Consider the following 19,309-nt stretch of genomic DNA (forward strand, 5'->3'; position numbering starts at 1 on the left):
GAGAAAATAAATTACGAAAAAGAGAGAAGTTGTCGAACTGAATTCTTCTGGAGGCGACACCAGGTTTCCAATATTAATACACGCTAACAAAACTGACTCAACTGTCCATTATTTGTTGTAATGAGTTGTGCAATATTTATACATTTATTAGAACTGGATCATTTAGGATAGTCTGTGATGAAGATATTCAAGTTCTTTTTTAAGCACCTTTTATTTTTCCACTTTCAAATACAAGGATGAAATTGTTTGTTTTACACTCAGAAAATAAACCTGATAAAATGAAATCCTGACTTGCTTTTTGAAAAAGCTAACATCAATGACACATTTAATAAATGCATTGTGGTGGGCTTAAAATGCAAACAATATTAAGGCAAGATCAGATAAGTCCTGAAAAACAACGCTTGCATTCAGGCGACAGAAGTATAATTTTCCCAACAATGTGTGTCCAGCATCTTGACTATATGACAGTATCAATTGCAAAGCGTACAAATAATTGCGCATCAGACTTAACACTGTGGTGAATAAAACTGTCCCTTATTAGTATTAAAGGCCAGTTTGATGTATTACAGTATATTTTAACAGAGGTCTACAAGTCTCTAACACAGATGGCATCATTTTAAAGGAGTCATCTGTTTTTGACTGCTGCAGTTCATGCACGTCAATTCAACATTGATAACACAGTAGGAAGGACCTTTAATACTAAATACACATTTACGTCGCCTGTACACTCCTTACATCTGTATTTGGTTACATTTTGGGTGCAGTTTTACAGCATGTAGCTCGTTTATAATGTATGCCATGCCTCTAGCTTAGATACTCTCATCCTAATCAATTCAATGCATCTGCAAGAAACGGTTTCTTTTCTCTTCCCCACCAAAACATAAAAACGGATCCAGAGACCTGCTTTGGTCGTATTCATTTACAGTATTGAAGTTCGACAAAAGATGGTTGCATATAACATTTGCGATTAGTGGATGCTTCAGAAATTGCTCTTTGTGATTCTGCTGGGGCGCCAGTAACGGCTGATCTATCACAGTTATTTTCCTGAGAAACAGAAGGCGTACATTCTGTACCTGATAACACACCAACAGCAGTATGAGGGTAATATAATTATAAGCTTATAGTTTCAGGTAGAAGTTGAACACCCCCTGTTCTAATTATAGTCTTTGTGTGAGCATGAAAAGCTTAACATCAAATTGACTTCACATGCATTGGGGCAGAGCAGAGAAAGCTGCTGGCCTGTTGACCGTAGGCAATGTGGCGTTTGGCATAATTTAAATATCATTTGATATAGCTGAGATCAAACCGTTTCTGACAGTTTATTATTGTCTATCATCTGGGCGGCGTCTTTGCCATCAGTTTGGTCTTTGTGTCCTTTCAGGAAGCGGAGAATCTTCTCGATCGTGGCCTCCTGATATTCATGGGACCATCTGTGTCAAGGAAAAGGCAACAGGCATTTGTAATGTACGTTATAAGCAAATCAGTTGGACATTTTACAGCTCTGCTAAACATGAATCGCATTAAAACACTCACCTTTGTTTTAATAAATGATTCATGAAAGAAATAAGAGGCTTTAAAACCTTAACAATGTTGGCATAAAACGGTGTAGATCTCTCACAACCACAAATTAAACAAAATAAGCTGTTAAACTCGTTAAATAATTTAAATGTACTGTATGTACACCACACATGTGGGGAGTGACGCAGAAATATGCTAACCAACAACAACATGTTTTTTTCTCAGGAAAGCTTTGCTTTACTGGTGTACAGAAACTCACTTGATACCGTTGAAGTTCAGAATGGCTCTCATATCCTCCGGCAGAGACGTGGGATCGGGCCACATAAATTGATCTGTGACAGGAACTATGTTCTTCTTATCAGCCAAGGCTGTGACGATCTCCTGCGAGATTAATGAGGATTATTTTTGAGTCTGACATCCTAAAATATCCAGACATGTAAAACAGCAACTTAGCCCCTTGTTTGAGCTACAATATGTCTGTTACATGTAATTTCAGCTGATAGCTCAGTGAGGAAATATTAATGCAATATGTTTAATACAATTTTAATAAACAAGCAAAGTGTCTTGATATGGGCTAACGGTGTAGTGGATTTAAAGTTTTAAGCTAAATAAATAGATGCAATATGACCTAACATTTCAACACTGAGTCCCTCACACACTTCTGACCTTATGAACCCAATCCTTCATGGCAGTGTCACCCATGCACTTGTCCAGCGCGTTGGCGGACAGGACCAGGATGAAGTTTCGTGCGCGCTGTACGCTCTGGATCAGTTTGTCCTCGAATTTACCAGACTCCAGCTTCTCCACATCTATGAAGACACTGTATCCTCGAACCTGCAGGTGCACCTTCAGAAGACTTCGGACAGAAAAGGAAATGAGAAAGATGTAGGTTTAGTACTAGGGTTGCAAAATTCCGGGAACATTCAAAGTTGGAAACTTTCCACGGGAATTAACGGGAATATACGGGAATTAACGGGAATAAACTGGAAATTTTGGGGTAATTTAACTGTATTTACCTTGTCATAAGCAGACATGCATGCAAACATTGAAAATACAACTTTTAAAAATTACATTTTTGACCTTTTTGACATTTTGTGAGTAGAACTTTATTCTTTCATTGAACAACGAAAACATGAACGTTAAATAAAAAACGGTGTATTCCGTATGATTACCACCCCCCAACACAAATTTCTTTCTTTAGTGTTTTTCCCTGAATCCTTTCAGGTCTAAATGCTTTTTGTGGACCTACATGAACCAGTTCAGTTCATAATTCAAAAATTTGAACTAAGTTCACAGCTCCAAAAAAATGAACTAGTTCAGTTATTTTTTTCAATATGTTGCAGCTATAATTGAAATCTCTCTCTGTCTGCAATACCGCTCTCGGCCTCTATGCAACTCGGCGCTTTCAGACTCTCCAGGCATCGGGCTGAAACGTTCAGACGCAACACTGATGACAAAAACGTCAAAAACAACAGAATGTTTTACGTTTACGTTTATGTTTCTGGCAGACGATGTTCCCAAACAGCTGCATTCAGGGTCCAGCTGAGCTCGGCGTGCATAGTCTTGTTCTCAACTACATTTAAGTTCCCTGTTACATGCTTTTGCAAAAAAAAAAAACGTAGGCAAATTTTATTTTCTCAAAATTCCCTGGCCAAAATTCCCTGGCCAAAATTCCCGTGGAAAGTTTCCGGAAGTTTACCGGAAACTTTCCGCCCCTTTGCAACCGTATTTAGTACACATGCATTCTGACCCCGTCCATTTTCTCGTCATGATTTTTTCTCCATTCGTCCCGTTTCAGTTCTGACCTGGCCAGCTGGGAGCCGGTGGTCCGACGATAGCTGATGAACACGTCGGGCCCTGCAGGCTGGGCATCTGTGTGGCACGGTTTTAAGGGCATGCGGTTAGCACAGAGTATCCTGGCTCTGTGGACTCCGTTGTCTATGTGGCAATCGTGTTGGAGCTGCAGATCGGTCAGAGTCTGGACAATGTGGCGATCCACGCCTGATTGGACCAGGCCGTAGGTGTACTGACGGAAACGAGGGTCCACCATGACCAGCCAGTCCGCCATATTGTTTGGGTCACATGTGGAGTAGTTGGCATATGTCTTCAACACACGCAAGTCTCTCAAAAACCTGCGGGATTGGACAAACAGTCGTTCGTTAGCTTGGCATTACGTTGCTCTTGTGTTGAAAGGTTTGCGCCACTTGCCTCTTGCGTGTGAGACCTGCAGTCATGCCAAGATCAGTGCTCAGTTCCTGGTCTGTGATGTTTAGTAGGAGGTCTCCATCCACCTGGAGCTCCTATCCAGCAAAATAGTTAGACATGTCAGACACATTGTATAGAAGCTGGATCTGTTCAGTAATAAAACTGTTCAAACATACCTGGAAACGGTCACAGTAGGCACTGAAGCCAACCTGCTGTAGCCAGGTCTGCACTTCACAGGTTTTCCAGTTGGGCACACATGACAGGATGTGTTTCGGCACTTCCTCCCTCATCATGCTCAGTGCCCGCTTGGCGAGGGCACTGGCTGTGACATTACTGGAGTACATGACTATTCTTTTGAGGCTCTGCACCGCTCCGATCTCTTGAAATATCTTTAAAAAAAAGGAGCACAATTTAAAACTCAGTCACAACAAAGCTACCAGACTATCACCGAAACCTTTAAACTTGACAGAAATTGGACAATGTACCTTAGTGTTGCGCTGACGAGACTTGATGCTGGCCTCCACACAAAGGTAAAAGGCTGCAATGCACTTTCCCTCAACTCTTGTGCCATCCAGTAATGGCAAAAGATGCTGCAGATCAGCTGCTGTCCTCCCCTGCATCCAGTCTGCGCTATCCAACAAACTGCGGGCGAAGTCATCCGGATCCAAAGAAGCAATGAATGGCTCCACCAGCTCCAAGGTTCCAGATTTCACCACCTCCTTCTCAATCTCTTTGTTTGCAGCTAACACTGTCACAGCCAGACATGCATGGAAGCGAATTAGTTCGTCCTCTTTGGAAAAAGCCAATGGGAAAAGCCACTCGGCTGCCTGTTTTTCAATCATCAATCGCTGGCAGCGGTGGCCTCCATACATGGCACAGTTTGCTAGAGCCACGGCACAGTGACGCAGCACAGTGGGATCCGTTCCCCGGCACCAGAAGAGGAGGGCATCCAGGGCACCGTTAGAGATGAGGTGCACAGACGTCTCCTCGCTGTGTTTGAACATGTGCTCCAAGATCCCAGAGACACTGCGAGCCAGCTGTGCATCTTCCTGGTGTCGAGTCAGGTTGAGGACGACCCCCAGTCCCATACGTGCGATATATTCTCTGTCAACAGAAGTTTGTCAATCTGATGACAAAGCTTGAATTATGAAATCAGATAGCTAAACTGACTGTAAATGAACAGTAAACAGATACTCCTGAACAAATGAGCCACATACATGTATGTTTTAACATTAGGTTATCAATCAACTGGGGCTGAAGCGATGAGGCAATTAACCAATTGGATGATAAACAGAGCATTTGACTGAATTCATTCTTTAAGTCATTCATCAAGCATAAATACTAAACAGTCTTCAGTACCAGCTTATCAAATGATAAGATGCTTCTCTCTGTTTTATATCACTTCAAATGTAGTGTAGTTTAGTCTTTGACTGCTGGCCAAACAAAAAAACGTACCTGTGACTTACATGAAGGGTGTTTTCAAACGAGTTATAGACTTTTAATCAGAAAAATGTGCCCAAAAACAACATATATAAAAAGGAGTGGACATGAAAGGTATACTTGTTAAAGCCAAAAAAAAAAAAACTTGTTATATCTTAAGTTTTAAGCTTAGGTTGTATTTTATTAACTTGTTTAGGCTAGATCATATAGCAGAAACACCTACCATGCTTTGCAAGTTGCTGTGTTTTGTCTGTCCCTGTTCAATAATGTGCAATGTGATGCATGCAAGTACAACCAACATATATAACTGCCTCAAACATGCATGAGAATAACACAATCCCAACAGAATCAACATTAAAATCATCAAAATGGTTGCTGAGAGCTGCTGTACTCGACTGTGTCATACTGTTAAAGTGTCTACGTTATTTTGTCCACCCCCTACACCCCTACACATTGTTGACCTACCTGTTCTCTGAGATCAGTATCTGCTCCAACAGTTTCGCAGACTCATAGGTGATCTCCACGGCAGGTGTCTGTTGAAGCTGCAGCAGCAGCTCCAGGCCTCCATCCAGCCGGATCCTGTTGCAGATCTCCTCAGCCACTTGACGGCCCGCAGCGGGCAGAACCCAGGCCTCCTCCACCAGCTGGAAGAGCTCTGCGATGGCCCTGCGGGTCTCATCTGAATCCGATGATTCATGTGAGATCTTCAGCCTCCTGATGGCGGAGCGCAGGGCGGGGATGGAGGTGGCCAGAACCGCCTGGACGTCGGCGCTGACGCCCGGAGAGACCGCTTTGGGGTCGGAGCCGGAGTTTGAGCCGGAGCCGCGCCTCCCTTTCTGCAGCCGGCTGACATATTCCGGGACCGTGAGTCTTTCTGAGCTGAACATGATGGAGAAATGTCGGTAGAGCCTCCACAGGAAGAGCGTCAGAGACAAGAGCATCTACCGGCAGAAACACGTCGCCCGTGGATGCTGAAATGTGATTGTTTACAAAGGCCTCTGAAAATCCTCCTCCGTGATGTCCAGCCTGCTGCCTCCCGGAGACGCGTCAGGCAAGGCCGAAGTTATGAACCACAGCTAGGAATCCGCTTCTCTCTCGCTTTCTCAATGTCATCCGTGGCAGTGAAGCCCATGAAGATTATATTAAGCAGACGTTGAGCTGCTTTGTCTTCTATCCCACCGACTAATACTTCATGCAGTCACAGTCTGTTTGCATAAGTGTCCTTAAAGATGCACTCAGCACACAGCAATTGGAACTGAAAGAGGATAGAGCAGATCCCCCGTGTTTTACGGAGAAGAAACGGGCTATTGTTCGTCTACTAAACAAAAGAGAAGCCTGTTTATGTAGTTACATTTTCCCTCCCCACTTATCTGACGCACAGCTCGTCTCCCTGCAGAAATACAAAATAAGATACCGCTCTCCAATAGCAGCCCCCGACCTATAGCATCCTTTGGTCAGCATCCGCAGGCTGTTTGTATCTTCACGGGTCTGCACCGCCCACCGGCTAAGGATACTCCCGGTGATGAACAGGAAAAGCGGCCCCTCCCCCTCTCATCCCGCATCACGGCCTCGCGGAGCGTGCGCGTCAAGCCCAGAGATGTCTGTACACACTGCGGGCCCTCTGCTGGACGAAGAGGAGAACTACTACTGAGCCACAGTGTGTTTCTGATGGCTGCATACATTAGCCTTTGGCATTGTTTTATTAGGAGTAATTAAATACATGTAATCTGGAGTCAGGAGAGAACATGCTCATAGGATACAGATACAGTATTTTAGTACCATCAACTTCAAGATCTTATTGTACGGGTATTAAAAGAGAATAGAGGGCATTGTGAAAATGTCAGTGGATCCAGGTTGAATTTGATGTAGCTTTCTACTTGTAATGACTCATGCAATAATAGATCAAAATATTGCAGCTTTGACAGATTACTTGTGATTTTTGTGATCTGACCACAAAGTCATCACAGTGTGTTTGTGACAAGGCGTCGTCATTACCCAGACCACTAGTAGGGTCAGTGGCAATATGATTGATATATAGCATACAAAAACTTACCTCTCCCTGTTTCATCTTTCCCAGGGTGTTCAGACAAAAGATTTCCCCAGGGGCCTGAGCACCCACTTATAGATCCGGAAGAAACCACCGAGAGGAAGCGCGTAGGGGGAAAGTGAAGGGATGTCATTGCTGGGTTTAGTTAAATAAAGTATGAATTCATAAGTTACTTCATGTATACAAGGTATAAATAAGAGTACATTATGAGGGTTAGGGTTAGGGTTAGAGATGGTACAATTATGTAAATGTTTAGGGCACGTATTTTGCGGTGGAGAGACTGACCTCTTGAGGGGTGGACTGATCCAATTAGTCCCCAAAGGTGCTTATAAGGGACTTAATTTGTTTGCAAAGGGGTCAAAAAAAAAAAAAAAAGAAGAAGAAGAAGAAGTTGGAACTGAACAGCTTGGACTCCAGATTGTCTCCTTTATTTCTATGGCCACTTGGTCATCCTAACAATGTTCTAAAAAAGGCCATTATGATATATTAAACTGTTTTAACTACACACACACACACACACACACAGAATCTGGAACCAGAGAATTAAAAAAAAATACTTAGAAGATTGCTGCATTCCTCAAAGTGTAGAGAAAAAAATCACTTTTCTGTGATAAATGAACCTCAGATTGTAGTAAACATACAAAATCAACCGGGTGAGAGGTCAACAGGCTTAAGCATTTGTTTTCTATTGACCTCTTTTTCCCTGTATGTCCTGTTTATTTGCCCGAGTAGAAACAGTTTTGCAAATAAGGTTAAAGTAAACAAGGAAGCGGGGTGACTGACACATGTTTCCAATAAATGTGAGCACACAGCCCGTCATTACCTTTTCATTCTGTCCTCTCAGACCACAGAGGTAACATGAGGCTGTGGGCCATCCTGTTGCTGGCTCTGCTGGTTCAAACCTTTGCTGCAGACGGTAAGTACAACATTAAAAACACTTTTAAATTATAGTGAGCAATTAGAGGAGTGTTGCTTGGTGTTTTTTATCCTTCAGTAATATTAAGACTTGTGTCAAATGTACTGTGTGCTACTTACATAAACTACTAAAATCAGTCAGCGGTATCAACGTTAGGTGTCCTATATCTACATAAGTAGACAATTGTTTCCATTAGGACTGCTACTAACAATTGTATTAATAATTAATCTTATTATTTGAAAAAAAAACAGGTTATGGTTTAGTTTATAAATGCCAGCAAATAGTGAAAAATAGTGAAGTCTTCAAAAAGCTTGTTGTGTATCGCCAGTGGTCCAAAAGTCTACATTTATTCAAAATAAAAACTATTAAATTGTGAAAAAGCAACAAAACACATGTAGTACCTACCTTGATTTGTTAATCAATAAAGTTTTTTTTTCAGTATTACAATTATGAATACAAGCAGGGCGTATGATAAGCAGGAATTTAACATACAAAGACTACAATAATAAAGAACAACATATCCCATGAGCCTTTGCCATGGACATTCTGTCAAAGCCTAAATGTAACTGTGTTGTTCAAATGAGTAAAATAATATGGTCAGAGGTAAAAAGAATACACAAAAAAAACCACTAGAGTCAACAATCTCTCTCTCTCTCGCTCTCTTTCTCTCCTGTCCTCTCCTCCTCAGAGTCCTGTATGGGACGATGTGAGAATGGCTTTAACGCTCAGAAGAAGTGCCAGTGTGACTCCATGTGCAAGTATTACAAGAGCTGCTGCTCCGACTTTGAGGTCACCTGTGGCATGACGAGTAAGAAACCTCTGTGCTCATAATAACAGTCAAAATGCTACTCTGAAAGATGGCCACTGACAATCACTTTTCCCCCTCAGCTCGTGGAGACACATTTGTGTTAGCAGAGGATGATGACGGTGAGCTAGTTGATGCTACAACTCCACCACCTAGACATTCAGCACACGACCAGTCTTTGGTTGTCAATGATCAGCTGAAGAAGACACAGCAGCCCATCGCAGACTTTGAGCGCAGACCACAGCACCATGAAGAAACAGCACCAGAAATGACCAAACCCCCTCGACTGATGGAAACCATACTTCAGAAAATCCCTGTTACACAGAAAACCCCCATTTCACAGAAAGTCCCACCCACACAGACGACCCCCAGCACAACTAAACCTTCGGCGACCGATGCAGCAGCTGAGACGACAACTGTTCCCGTCACAACTGCTGCCACCCCTGACGCCCCTGACCCAGACGCTGTGGTCTGCAGTGGGAGGCCTTTTGACTCCTTCATGCAACAAAAGAATGGCTCCATATTTGCCTTCAGAGGTGAGGGATCCCCTCATATTCAAGTGTACTAATCTGACATTTGATCAAAGAGCAAAACTTGAAGTATACGATCTTTGTGTTGTGGTGAAACATGCCTATAAACTTGTGTGTTTTTTTCTACAGGGCAGTACTTTTTTGAACTGAACGAGAAGTCGGTGCTTCCTGGTTACCCAAAGCTCATAAAGGACGTGTGGGGCATCAGCGGGCCAATTGATGCTGCCTTCACCCGCGTCAACTGTCAAGGGAAGACTTATATCTTCAAGGTGGGAACACAGAAAAAATGTTTAGTTTTGACACATCATGTTTCACACACCTGTTGTAATAACAATGTATTGTTTCAACAAACCTTCAATAGGGAAACAAGTATTGGAGGTTCGATAATGGTGTTCTGGATGATGACTATCCTCGAGATATCAGCGTGGGCTTTGACAAAATTCCTGACCATATGGATGCAGCGTTTGCTCTTCCTGCTCCTGGTCACAATGGAAAAGAGAAGGTCTATTTTTTCAAAGGTAGACATTACGCGATATATCCAGGCGTTTGTGTAGAATATTTTTGGTGAACATGTGATAATGTGGAAAGTACTTATCCGATACCGATCATAAAGTTACTTGTTGGTTTCTACAGGGGATCAGTATCACACATACGAGTTTTTGCACCAGCCGTCCCATGAGGAGTGTGTCACCATGTCTGAGAGGTCTCCGTCCACGTTGTTCAGACGCTTCACTGACCTATTCTACAACAACTATGAACATGGCATCGCTGAGTTCTTCTCTGGCAGTGCGTCGTGGCATTATATATATTTTTTTTATCTGTTTGATGGTGGTGGAAGGTGTTGTATAGCCTAATGTTTTTCTTACCTCCTTCAGTGCCTCAGCATCCTGACAAACACCACTTCATTGACAAGGACTGGAAGGGCCTCAAGTCTCCAGTGGATGCCGTCATGGCTGGCAGAATGTACGTGCCTCCCTTGAGGTCCACGCAACGCCACTACGACGGTCAACAGCGAGGCCAGCAGTGGAACCAGCAGTACCAGCAGTATGGACAGCAGTGGGACCAGCAGTATGGACAGCAGTGGGGTCGAAGGAGGCAGAGTCGCTCTCCCTTCTGGGGGTCCATGGCTGAGCGTGGGATGAACATGGGCCAAGGTTTTGCAGAAAGGGGGATGGAAATCGGTCTGAGATTTGCACAGAGGAAGATGGAAATGGCGGAGAGGCTCGGACGAGACTGGGACAGACAGTGGAATCAAGACTGGGACCAGGACCGCCGAAGAGATGGTTACAATCAGAACAACAGAGGCAACTACGACTCCAGAGACGAACGGACGTATTGGGAGTCCATCCAGGGGATTCTGCCAATACAGAATGTCTACTTCTTTAAAGGAGGTAACACAGCAGGGACCAATTCATTTGGTAGATAATAGTCATACAAAACAATTTAAGAAAATAAATGCTCTCATAATATTCATTGCTTCACCTAAGTTCAAAGATGAGGTGGTTGCGGTACCCATTTAACCCCAGTAGCATGTTTCAGCGATGACAGGAGACCTTTGTCAAATGAGTTACAGATGTTGAGAGCAGCTGGGACGGCAGACAGGAACTTATTTTAACTAATTTGATTAAACTTTCCTTAGCTCTGTCTAGCCACAGAACGCTTATTATAACTAGTTTCACATGCTGTGTACTAGTCCAGATGACAAAGAAACAGATGCCTAAAGTCACCGCAGTTCTTGAGTATGTATGCCTGTTTAAGTGATATTGTGGACCGTCATCTGTGTTTTGATGCATGCTGACACTGATGACAAGTCTAAACTATTGTGAAGTTTTTTACTGACAGAGCGAGCTTTTCTTCACACAATGTGACCATGAGCTGCTCCAGACATATGAATGTAATGTTGTTTCTGTGTTTTCCAGATACATACTCCAGAGTGGACCTCAGGACCAAGAGAGTTGATCTCGCCACGCCTCCATATCCCAGATCCATCGCCAAGTACTGGTTCGGATGTTCAGACACCACTGGGGCAGAAAAGTAGTTTGAAATATCTTAGGTATTTTTATAAGATAATTTGGATTAAGTTGATGTACAACAGATCATTTATTTTACCGGAAACAGGCTGTGCTGGCTGTTGAACAGCAACTTTGTTAAATATTCATCGATCAAAGTCCACACAGCTGCTCCACACAGCAGTTTGCTTCAACGTGGCCAAAGTTCAACTGGTTGATGAAACTCCTTTTGTCTCAACGTCAGCTGACCCACTAAATTAAACACAGTATAATGACAATATGCTCAATAAGCCCACAGTAAGCCCAAAGATATTGCAAAATAAATGTAAAGGCCACATTTATATATACATATAGACAACAACTTCAAAATGTTTATTTTCTCCTTCATAATCACACAAATATATACAGTGAAAAACTAATTAAAACACAGAGCTCATAAGACTTCATCCATACGGTCATAAACATTTGGCACGTGGTCGTATAGATTTTGAGTAATGAAGAAAATAAAATCCTTCCATTGTAACTGGGAGGGTTTTACTCAACAGCAGCACCATGTGACTGTCACAGCAGAGGTCAGAGAGCACTGACAGGTGGGACTTTGACTGTAGGTTATAAACGTAAAAAGATTCTTAAAAGTCCAGTTCATCTAGCGGAAAGCAAAATATAATACTACGATTCATACATAGATGTTTAAACAATGTACTTTGTTACCGAGTGAGTCACTTTTGATTGCATATTCCTAACCTGTTACAGTCTTATTTGTATTTGCATCCATGATGAATAAAAAACAACAGTGATTCAGGACTCAGTTTATGATGCTTAAGACTACTCTGATATTCTTCCTGGTACAACTCAGATGTCGTAATGTCTGTTTACCTGTCATCTGAGTCGAGAAGCGGACACTTGCCCAGTATTACAGTTTGTATACAGTTAATACATGGAGGAATTAAAAACACACAATTATCCCTAATAATCGTGTTCATATATAATTATAGACACTGAATGCAACCTGTGACATTGTTAGGAGAAGTTACCAAAATACTACACCTGATATTCTGTAATTTCACCTATGTCTCAATCTGAAATGTAAATGTCACGTGTTTAAAGGAACTTGTACATTGTGTAACAAATAACACCATAATAAATGCCTAGTTCTCTTTGCGCCTGTATCTTTATAACTGCATAGTAATAAATATGCAGTTGCGTTTGACTCCAACCTGCTGACGTGGTCAGAGGTTATGAGTGTGCAATCAAGACATTTTCATAGCAGGGTTCATCATCCACACCAACCACGGCACCATTATTGGCGATGACCTCACTGAGACTCACAGCGTCTCCTGCTGGTCCCACAGTCAGGTAGGTGCCCTCAGGTTTTCCTGTACTAGGGTCACCACTCTCTGCCCTGAGATCTGACCCCGGGACAGATGAAACCACCTCTGGCACGCTCTCCAAAATGGACAGAGGCCTTTTTGGAGTGCTGCTCTCTGATAATGGAGTATCATTAGCACCAGCTGTGTCAGCAGAGTTGAGAGCAACATGCTTTCTCCTGATTGGCTTACATATTCCCACCTCCCCTACAGGTGGGCCTCCCTCCTCCCACACACTTGCCCGAGCTCCGAGCTTCCTCCTTGGTGGTTTGGTAATCCCTTCAGCTCCTTTAGGCTTTGGCCTGCCAGACTCCTGCTCCCTTTGTCTTTGGAGGCTTCCGATTCGCCGCAGCACGGCTTGAACTGGGCCTTCAGAGCTCGTCTCCGTCTTTGACACGGGCCTGCCTGCCTTACCCACCGTCACATACACTGTGGTGACTTTATTTAAGACCCCCATCTGAGCATCAGACGTCAGCAGCTGGGTACCTTTATGAGCAGCTGTGTTGGACGTAGCTCGCTTTCGTCCTGATGCCCCAGGGACATGCAGGGAGGCCCTGGAAGGGGTTCCCTCTGCTTTCTGGTCCCCAGGATCACAGCTGGAATCCTTTGTGTCTGTCGCTTGCACATCGACTTCATCTTCCCCCTCCTCGCGCTCAGCTCCATCTTCCTCCCCAGTTCGAGCTGCACTCCCTTGACCTTGGAGGGCCGACAGCATTAAAACCCCCCAAGGTGACTTGGGTTTGTTGCGGGGCTGTCCAGGGAGAGCGCCGAGGTCCTGAGCCGAGCCACGCCTCTCCTTGGGGCTGAAACGGGTGCCCTCTGCAAAGGAGACAGACGGCCGCTTGGATTTGGCGATGCTGGAGGTGCGAGGGATGTTGAAGGGCGAGGTGATGTCCTCACAGCTGAAGCCGGATGGGTCCAAGAACATGTTACACTTCGAGCTCATCTCGTGGAACTCGCCGCACGCCACCGCCGGTATATCTGCCAAAAAGACAAGAGACAGAAAAGTCCAAAGACATTAGAAGATATGGACAAGGAAGTTTGCAATGACGGCAATGTAAGTGTGGTTCATCCCTAATTCTACCTTCTCTTGGAGGGATACAGTAGAGCGCCTCTTCCTCCTCCTCATCACTATCGAAGGACGACCCCTCAGTCACCCAGCCACAGGAAGGAGGCTCAATGAAGCTGTGGTTGAACGTCAGCTCTGGGTCATGGTGAGACACTGTGTGTGTGTGTGTGTGTGTGTGTGACATGAAAAATTCAGATTCATTAAAAAAAGATAATGTTAGTCAGTTTAATACAATGCTTATTCTCTTGTGAAATATGTCTTTACTAAGTTGTAGCTCCATTGTCTTTTTTCCAGAAAGTAACGGTTTAATAGCACTCAAATATGTTTTAGTAAATGAACATAAAGCACTACGCCACCGAAAAATAACCAAGCTCTTTCGGAGAAAAGGTTATTCATGGTGATTCTTAAGATAACCCATCTTGTCCAATGTTGTCTTCGCATATATTTGCAACTTTTATCATTAAAGAGTTTGTACACAAACCATGAATGATGAATGTGTCATTACATTATGCAGCATTCTACTCTAAATACTGTGCTGCAGGACTGACCAGTGACACGAGGGAGGCCAGAGGACCAATCAGAAATACAGGGGATGGCAGCGCCAATGTTAGCCAAGACGCTGTAAACGTGATATTTCATCCGAACCGACCAGCCTCCACCAGCCACAGCCGCCCTGGAAGACAGAAGGCTCATATTGTACGAATTTCATGTTTTAATTGTGATTTGTCATTTCAATCCTTGGTACTGGATGTCTTTCCATTTAAAATGTCAAGATAATATCACAAATGCTATTTTATGGAAGAATTATTAAGTTAATACTTCCAGATTCTGACTGTTGTTACATAAATAAGTCTCTGTTCTTTTCTGAAGATATAATGGTAAAAGCTTACTGCAAGTTGTGGCTCAAAATCTAAGTGTTATACAAATTGTTAATGTTTGCCATTCTACACAATGCAAATAGAGTTTAGTTAGTGAAACTAATACTGATCGATGAAAGTGAGAGACAGACCTGTCTTTGCCATCAACAGGACCTCCTCCACAACACAAACAGCAGAAGAGCACAGCAAGGAGCAACAGGAGCAGAGGAACAAGCACACCTGCTAGTACAGCAGCTCTGCCACCTGACACACACAACACACACACACACACAAACACACAACACATCAAGAAACATCTAATAGCCTTCAGGGTCACACACTAGTTCATACACCAGCATACACAGATGCTATTCATTGGATGGATGGATGGATGGATGGATGGATGGATGGATGGATGGATGGACGGATGGACGGACGGATGGACGGACGGACGGATGGATGGACGGATGGATGGACGGATGGATGGATGGATGGATGGATGGATGGACGGACGGACGGACGGACGGACGGACGGACGGACGGACGGACGGACGGATGGATGGACATACTGTTAGGACAGACACCAGTGACTGGGTCGCAGCTGTCGCCTTCACTACAGTCACAGGCTGAGGAACAGTTGAGGCCAAACTGCAGGGCAGGGCAGCTACTGTTACAACTGGGAGAAAAAAAACATTCACGCAATTACATCTAAATATAATCTATTTCAGTGGACAGTGAAAATAAACTGCAATGGCAAATGTAATGAAAAATTGCTGCGTCATTGAGAACAAAATTAAAGGGAGCACAATGTTTTGCATGTTTTAACCTGCTAACCTCAAATTGCACATACGGCAATGCTACTTTCAACTATGCATCTACTTTAATTATGCCACTGTCTTGCTGTAAAAAAAAAAAGTCTTCTTAATCGGGATTAAGAAACAAAAGCAATTTGTGTAATAGATTTTACCTCATGAAAAACAGTTCAGTTAGGAGGCTGTTTTACAAACTCCAGAGGTGCTGCATTACTATGCAATGGTAATGGAGGTTCAGTGTAGTGGTTTATGGGTTGAAACATGCAAAACCTTTACAAACAAAGTATGTATCAATAAGCATCATAGACTTGATGTTTATTTTCAGTTGGCCTAGTCTGTCTAGCTAAAGCTTTGTTAAAACCTCACACTGTGTATCACTTAAAAGTGTTTAAATATTTGCACACAAATGTATTATATATGCTTCAACTTTGTGAGTAAAGGCCCTTGTCAATCCGCTGACACTGCACTTCCCACTCACCTCTCTCCCTGAAAGCCTGGCTGACACACACATCTTCCTGTCACATGATGGCAGTCACCATGGAAACAAGGGCTACACAAGGAGATGCAAGCATCTCCAAACGTCCTGTTGGAGCAGGCCTCCTCGCACCTGGGGACAGGGAGCCGTGACCAGGTACACAAATAAGCATTGCACTTTTTTGTGGATATTGCTCCACACATTTAAGCTCCAATGGGCTTTGCGTGCAGAAAAATACTTATCTTTCCATTTTCATTTTCATCTTCATCCCACTCATTTTACAGTCCATATAAAATACACACCGTAACGCTGGCTACTTTAGAAGCGTGAAGATGCAAGTAAAGACAAGATCAAGGAGCAGCTTCACTAGACTTAATGTTAACCATCACCAAAGGCATATATATCATACCATTGGTTTTGCATGTATTAGCACATGTACTATGAACTGCAATTAACTTCATGTAACGGACAATTTTCTCCACAGCATACCGTACCCATCCACAACTGATCTGGTAACCTTTACCGTGACTTAAGTACAACAAGATGAAAAGTACTCATGTACGCCTAAAACATGCATGCACATACCTGGGTCCAGTCCATCCAGGGTCACACCTCCAGCATTTCCCAGTTTTTGGGTCACAGGGCTCGTTATTCCTGCAGCGTGGACACTTCTCCTGGCAGCCGTCCCCATGAGAACCAGACGGGCACGGGCGGTCGCATCGTGTGCCGTTCCAGCCGGATTCACAGGCGTCACAGGAGCCGTCGGTGTCAGAGCAGAGCTGATTGTCTTTACAGAAACCACAGCTGAGGACAAGAGGGAGTCACCAGTAACACAAAGGTAGAAAGGCACCAGTAACACACAGGTAGGGAGAGACACGAGAAACACACAGGTAGAGAGAAACACCAGAAACACACAGGTAGAGAGAAACACTAGTAGCACACAGGTATTTAAACAAACAAATGTATCTCCTGACACTCACCTCATTTTACAACCACTGCCGTACTTCCCAGCTTCACAGGGCTGGTTGCAGAACATACCCTGGTATCCCGGGTGGCACAGGCACTGCCCGTCAGCCGTGTCGCAGCTGCTGTGTGTGAGGTCACAGTTACATCGCCGGTCACAGTTGGGGCCCCACCAGCTTGACTCGCACTCACACATACCAGTACGCTGGTTACAAGGCGACAGGTAGCAGTTGCAAGTGGCGGGACATTTCAGCCCCCAGTGGCCCCTGTGGCACTGACACCGGCCCGTCAGCTGGTCGCAGCCAGGGCCCGCAGAGCCCACGCCGACGCACTGGCACGGCTTGGAGCAGGTTGACGTCCACCAGCCCTCGACGCAGGTGCAGTTTCCATGGACGGGGTGGCAGTGGCTGTGCCGGGCGCACTTGCAGGCGTACTGGCACAGTGGACCCCAGCGATTGGGGTTGCAAGTGCACTCACCAGTGACGGGGTGACAGTGGCCGTGTGGGTAACACGGACACACCTGGCGACAGTCTGGAGCCCAGAACTCAAGAGGACAGCCTGGTGGCCAAGAAACAAACACAGAGAATGCATATTAACACAATCACTTCTAATGGTGAAATGTAACTAAATACATTTACTCAAGGACTGCACAATTTTGAGATACTTAGGTTTAAAGTGAGTTTTTCAATTTCATGATACCACTTCGACTCCATTTCAATTTAGAGAGAATGTTGTACATTTTACTATAATAACTAATAAAGGGTTTCTTTTCAAATTACGACTTTCCCGCATAAACATATGATGAAGATTAAACCAGAGGTTCCGAACCTTTTTGTCTTATGACCCCTCACAAAATATGCAGCCTCTCGATTGGGCGCAATATTCCAATTTAGATGTTTATGAGTTTCGACTAAACCAAGATTTCTTTTCCAAACTTCTCAATAGACTGATATTAAATAGCAGTTTGACCAAAAGGGGTATAATTCTCTGTTTTTATATAAAAAAAATACAAACACTCTATTCTGTATAATAATACATCAGTCATATGGGCAATATTCTATATTGTAAAGGAGTATTAAATCATAGTGCATATGTATTTGTTGTGCATGTTGTATTTGTTAAAATCAGAATACTTCTTCTAACAGGTTATTAAAACAGGAACAGGTCACATACAATTTAGGATAAATATTTACTGGTTTATGATGTAATTTAACCCAAAAAATAAGTTAATAGTATAATCTGAAGTGACCCTTAACGGTCATTTTTACACAATAAAACTGAAATAGTTAGTGCATTGTAGATCAAACTCACAAAGCAGACATGTCAACTGATTGATGCTAAATAGCTCTTGTTGTTTAATGTAACTCACGTGTTTTACAGTGAGCTCCGTAATAACCAGGTGGGCAGCGACACACTCCAGGATACACACAGATCTCATCCTTCAGGCAGGCCTGCTCTCCCTCACACACAGCTACACAGACACAGACACACACACAAGTGAATGAAACACCAGGAAAAGAAAGCAAATACGGAGGCAGTAAAAGCATAATCTTTGCTTCTGTAAACTCACGTATGGTGCACTCTTTTCCCTCTTGACGCCATCCAGTGCAACAGACCGAGGTTGAGGGGAGCCTGAATACGCAGAAAATAATCCAATTATCCAGACAAATCTTAAACTCGCCTAAGAAACCAATTAAGAGGACAAAATGTACAAATGTGGCCTGTATTCAGATTGCGGAGCTGTCCAGCTTAAAACTCTCTGAGGAAAACCTTCTTTCAAATGAACTATGGTGACTCACATGAAGAGTCGTAATATTGTGATTTTTTTTTTTGTGACGTTAAAATCCAAGCAAAAAGCTTGAGTGACAGTAAAGTTGTACCTGATATTGTGGCAGACGTTCCTCCCAGTAGGATCCAGTGTTTGGGAGGAAGACAGCGAGCAGCAGAGCAGTGCACTCAGAGCTCTGAGGAGAAACTTCATCTCCACACAAAGTCCAAAACCAAAACCCAGCGACCGAATATCTTTCTGTCTCACGTCTTTGTGTCCAGTCTGCTCCTGACTTTGTTCTCTCCTCCCAACTTGTTCTCCTTCCAGCAAAAAGGGAACACAATGAGAGGCTGTATCTCTCTTTCTGGCTACTCTCCACCCTTCCCTTCTTCTTTCTCTCCGGTGAGTCGTCTTGTGGCTCCACTGCAGCCAAAGAGGTCGAAGCCCCCGGGTTTCCTCTTCCCATTTCCTGGGGAAGTCAGAGCCACTTCCTTCTATTCAGCCAGACACAGAGCTTTTTAAAGATGG

The 19,309-nt window shown here is 43.6% G+C and overlaps 3 protein-coding genes across 3 annotated transcripts; 1 reads left to right on the plus strand and 2 right to left on the minus strand.

Annotated features, from left to right (window-relative positions):
• Nucleotides 1-209: 209 nt before the first annotated feature.
• sarm1 (sterile alpha and TIR motif containing 1) lies at nucleotides 210-6,692 on the minus strand. The gene is made up of 8 exons (XM_068584209.1): nucleotides 5,629-6,692; nucleotides 4,209-4,827; nucleotides 3,900-4,112; nucleotides 3,727-3,818; nucleotides 3,324-3,650; nucleotides 2,185-2,374; nucleotides 1,778-1,899; nucleotides 210-1,430 (listed from the first exon to the last, which is right to left on the minus strand). The coding sequence occupies exons 1-8, from the start codon at nucleotides 6,102-6,104 to the stop codon at nucleotides 1,301-1,303; spliced, it is 2,169 nt and encodes a 722-aa protein (XP_068440310.1). The 5' UTR covers nucleotides 6,105-6,692; the 3' UTR covers nucleotides 210-1,300.
• vtna (vitronectin a) lies at nucleotides 6,558-11,934 on the plus strand. Its single transcript, XM_068584214.1, has 9 exons — nucleotides 6,558-6,820; nucleotides 8,055-8,126; nucleotides 8,815-8,934; nucleotides 9,015-9,467; nucleotides 9,591-9,730; nucleotides 9,823-9,979; nucleotides 10,095-10,247; nucleotides 10,337-10,852; nucleotides 11,381-11,934. The coding sequence occupies exons 2-9, from the start codon at nucleotides 8,069-8,071 to the stop codon at nucleotides 11,497-11,499; spliced, it is 1,716 nt and encodes a 571-aa protein (XP_068440315.1). The 5' UTR covers nucleotides 6,558-6,820; nucleotides 8,055-8,068; the 3' UTR covers nucleotides 11,500-11,934.
• Nucleotides 11,822-19,096, minus strand: scarf1 (scavenger receptor class F, member 1). Its single transcript, XM_068584215.1, has 11 exons — nucleotides 18,894-19,096; nucleotides 18,584-18,645; nucleotides 18,383-18,484; nucleotides 17,031-17,571; nucleotides 16,636-16,854; nucleotides 16,054-16,182; nucleotides 15,333-15,439; nucleotides 14,916-15,027; nucleotides 14,455-14,579; nucleotides 13,922-14,059; nucleotides 11,822-13,818 (listed from the first exon to the last, which is right to left on the minus strand). The coding sequence occupies exons 1-11, from the start codon at nucleotides 18,992-18,994 to the stop codon at nucleotides 12,707-12,709; spliced, it is 2,748 nt and encodes a 915-aa protein (XP_068440316.1). The 5' UTR covers nucleotides 18,995-19,096; the 3' UTR covers nucleotides 11,822-12,706.
• Nucleotides 19,097-19,309: the final 213 nt, after the last annotated feature.

Source organism: Clinocottus analis, unplaced genomic scaffold (genome assembly GCF_023055335.1).
Source record: "Clinocottus analis isolate CAN_PGR_092001 unplaced genomic scaffold, fCliAna1.0.p SCAF_2, whole genome shotgun sequence".
NCBI lineage: Eukaryota > Metazoa > Chordata > Actinopteri > Perciformes > Cottidae > Clinocottus > Clinocottus analis.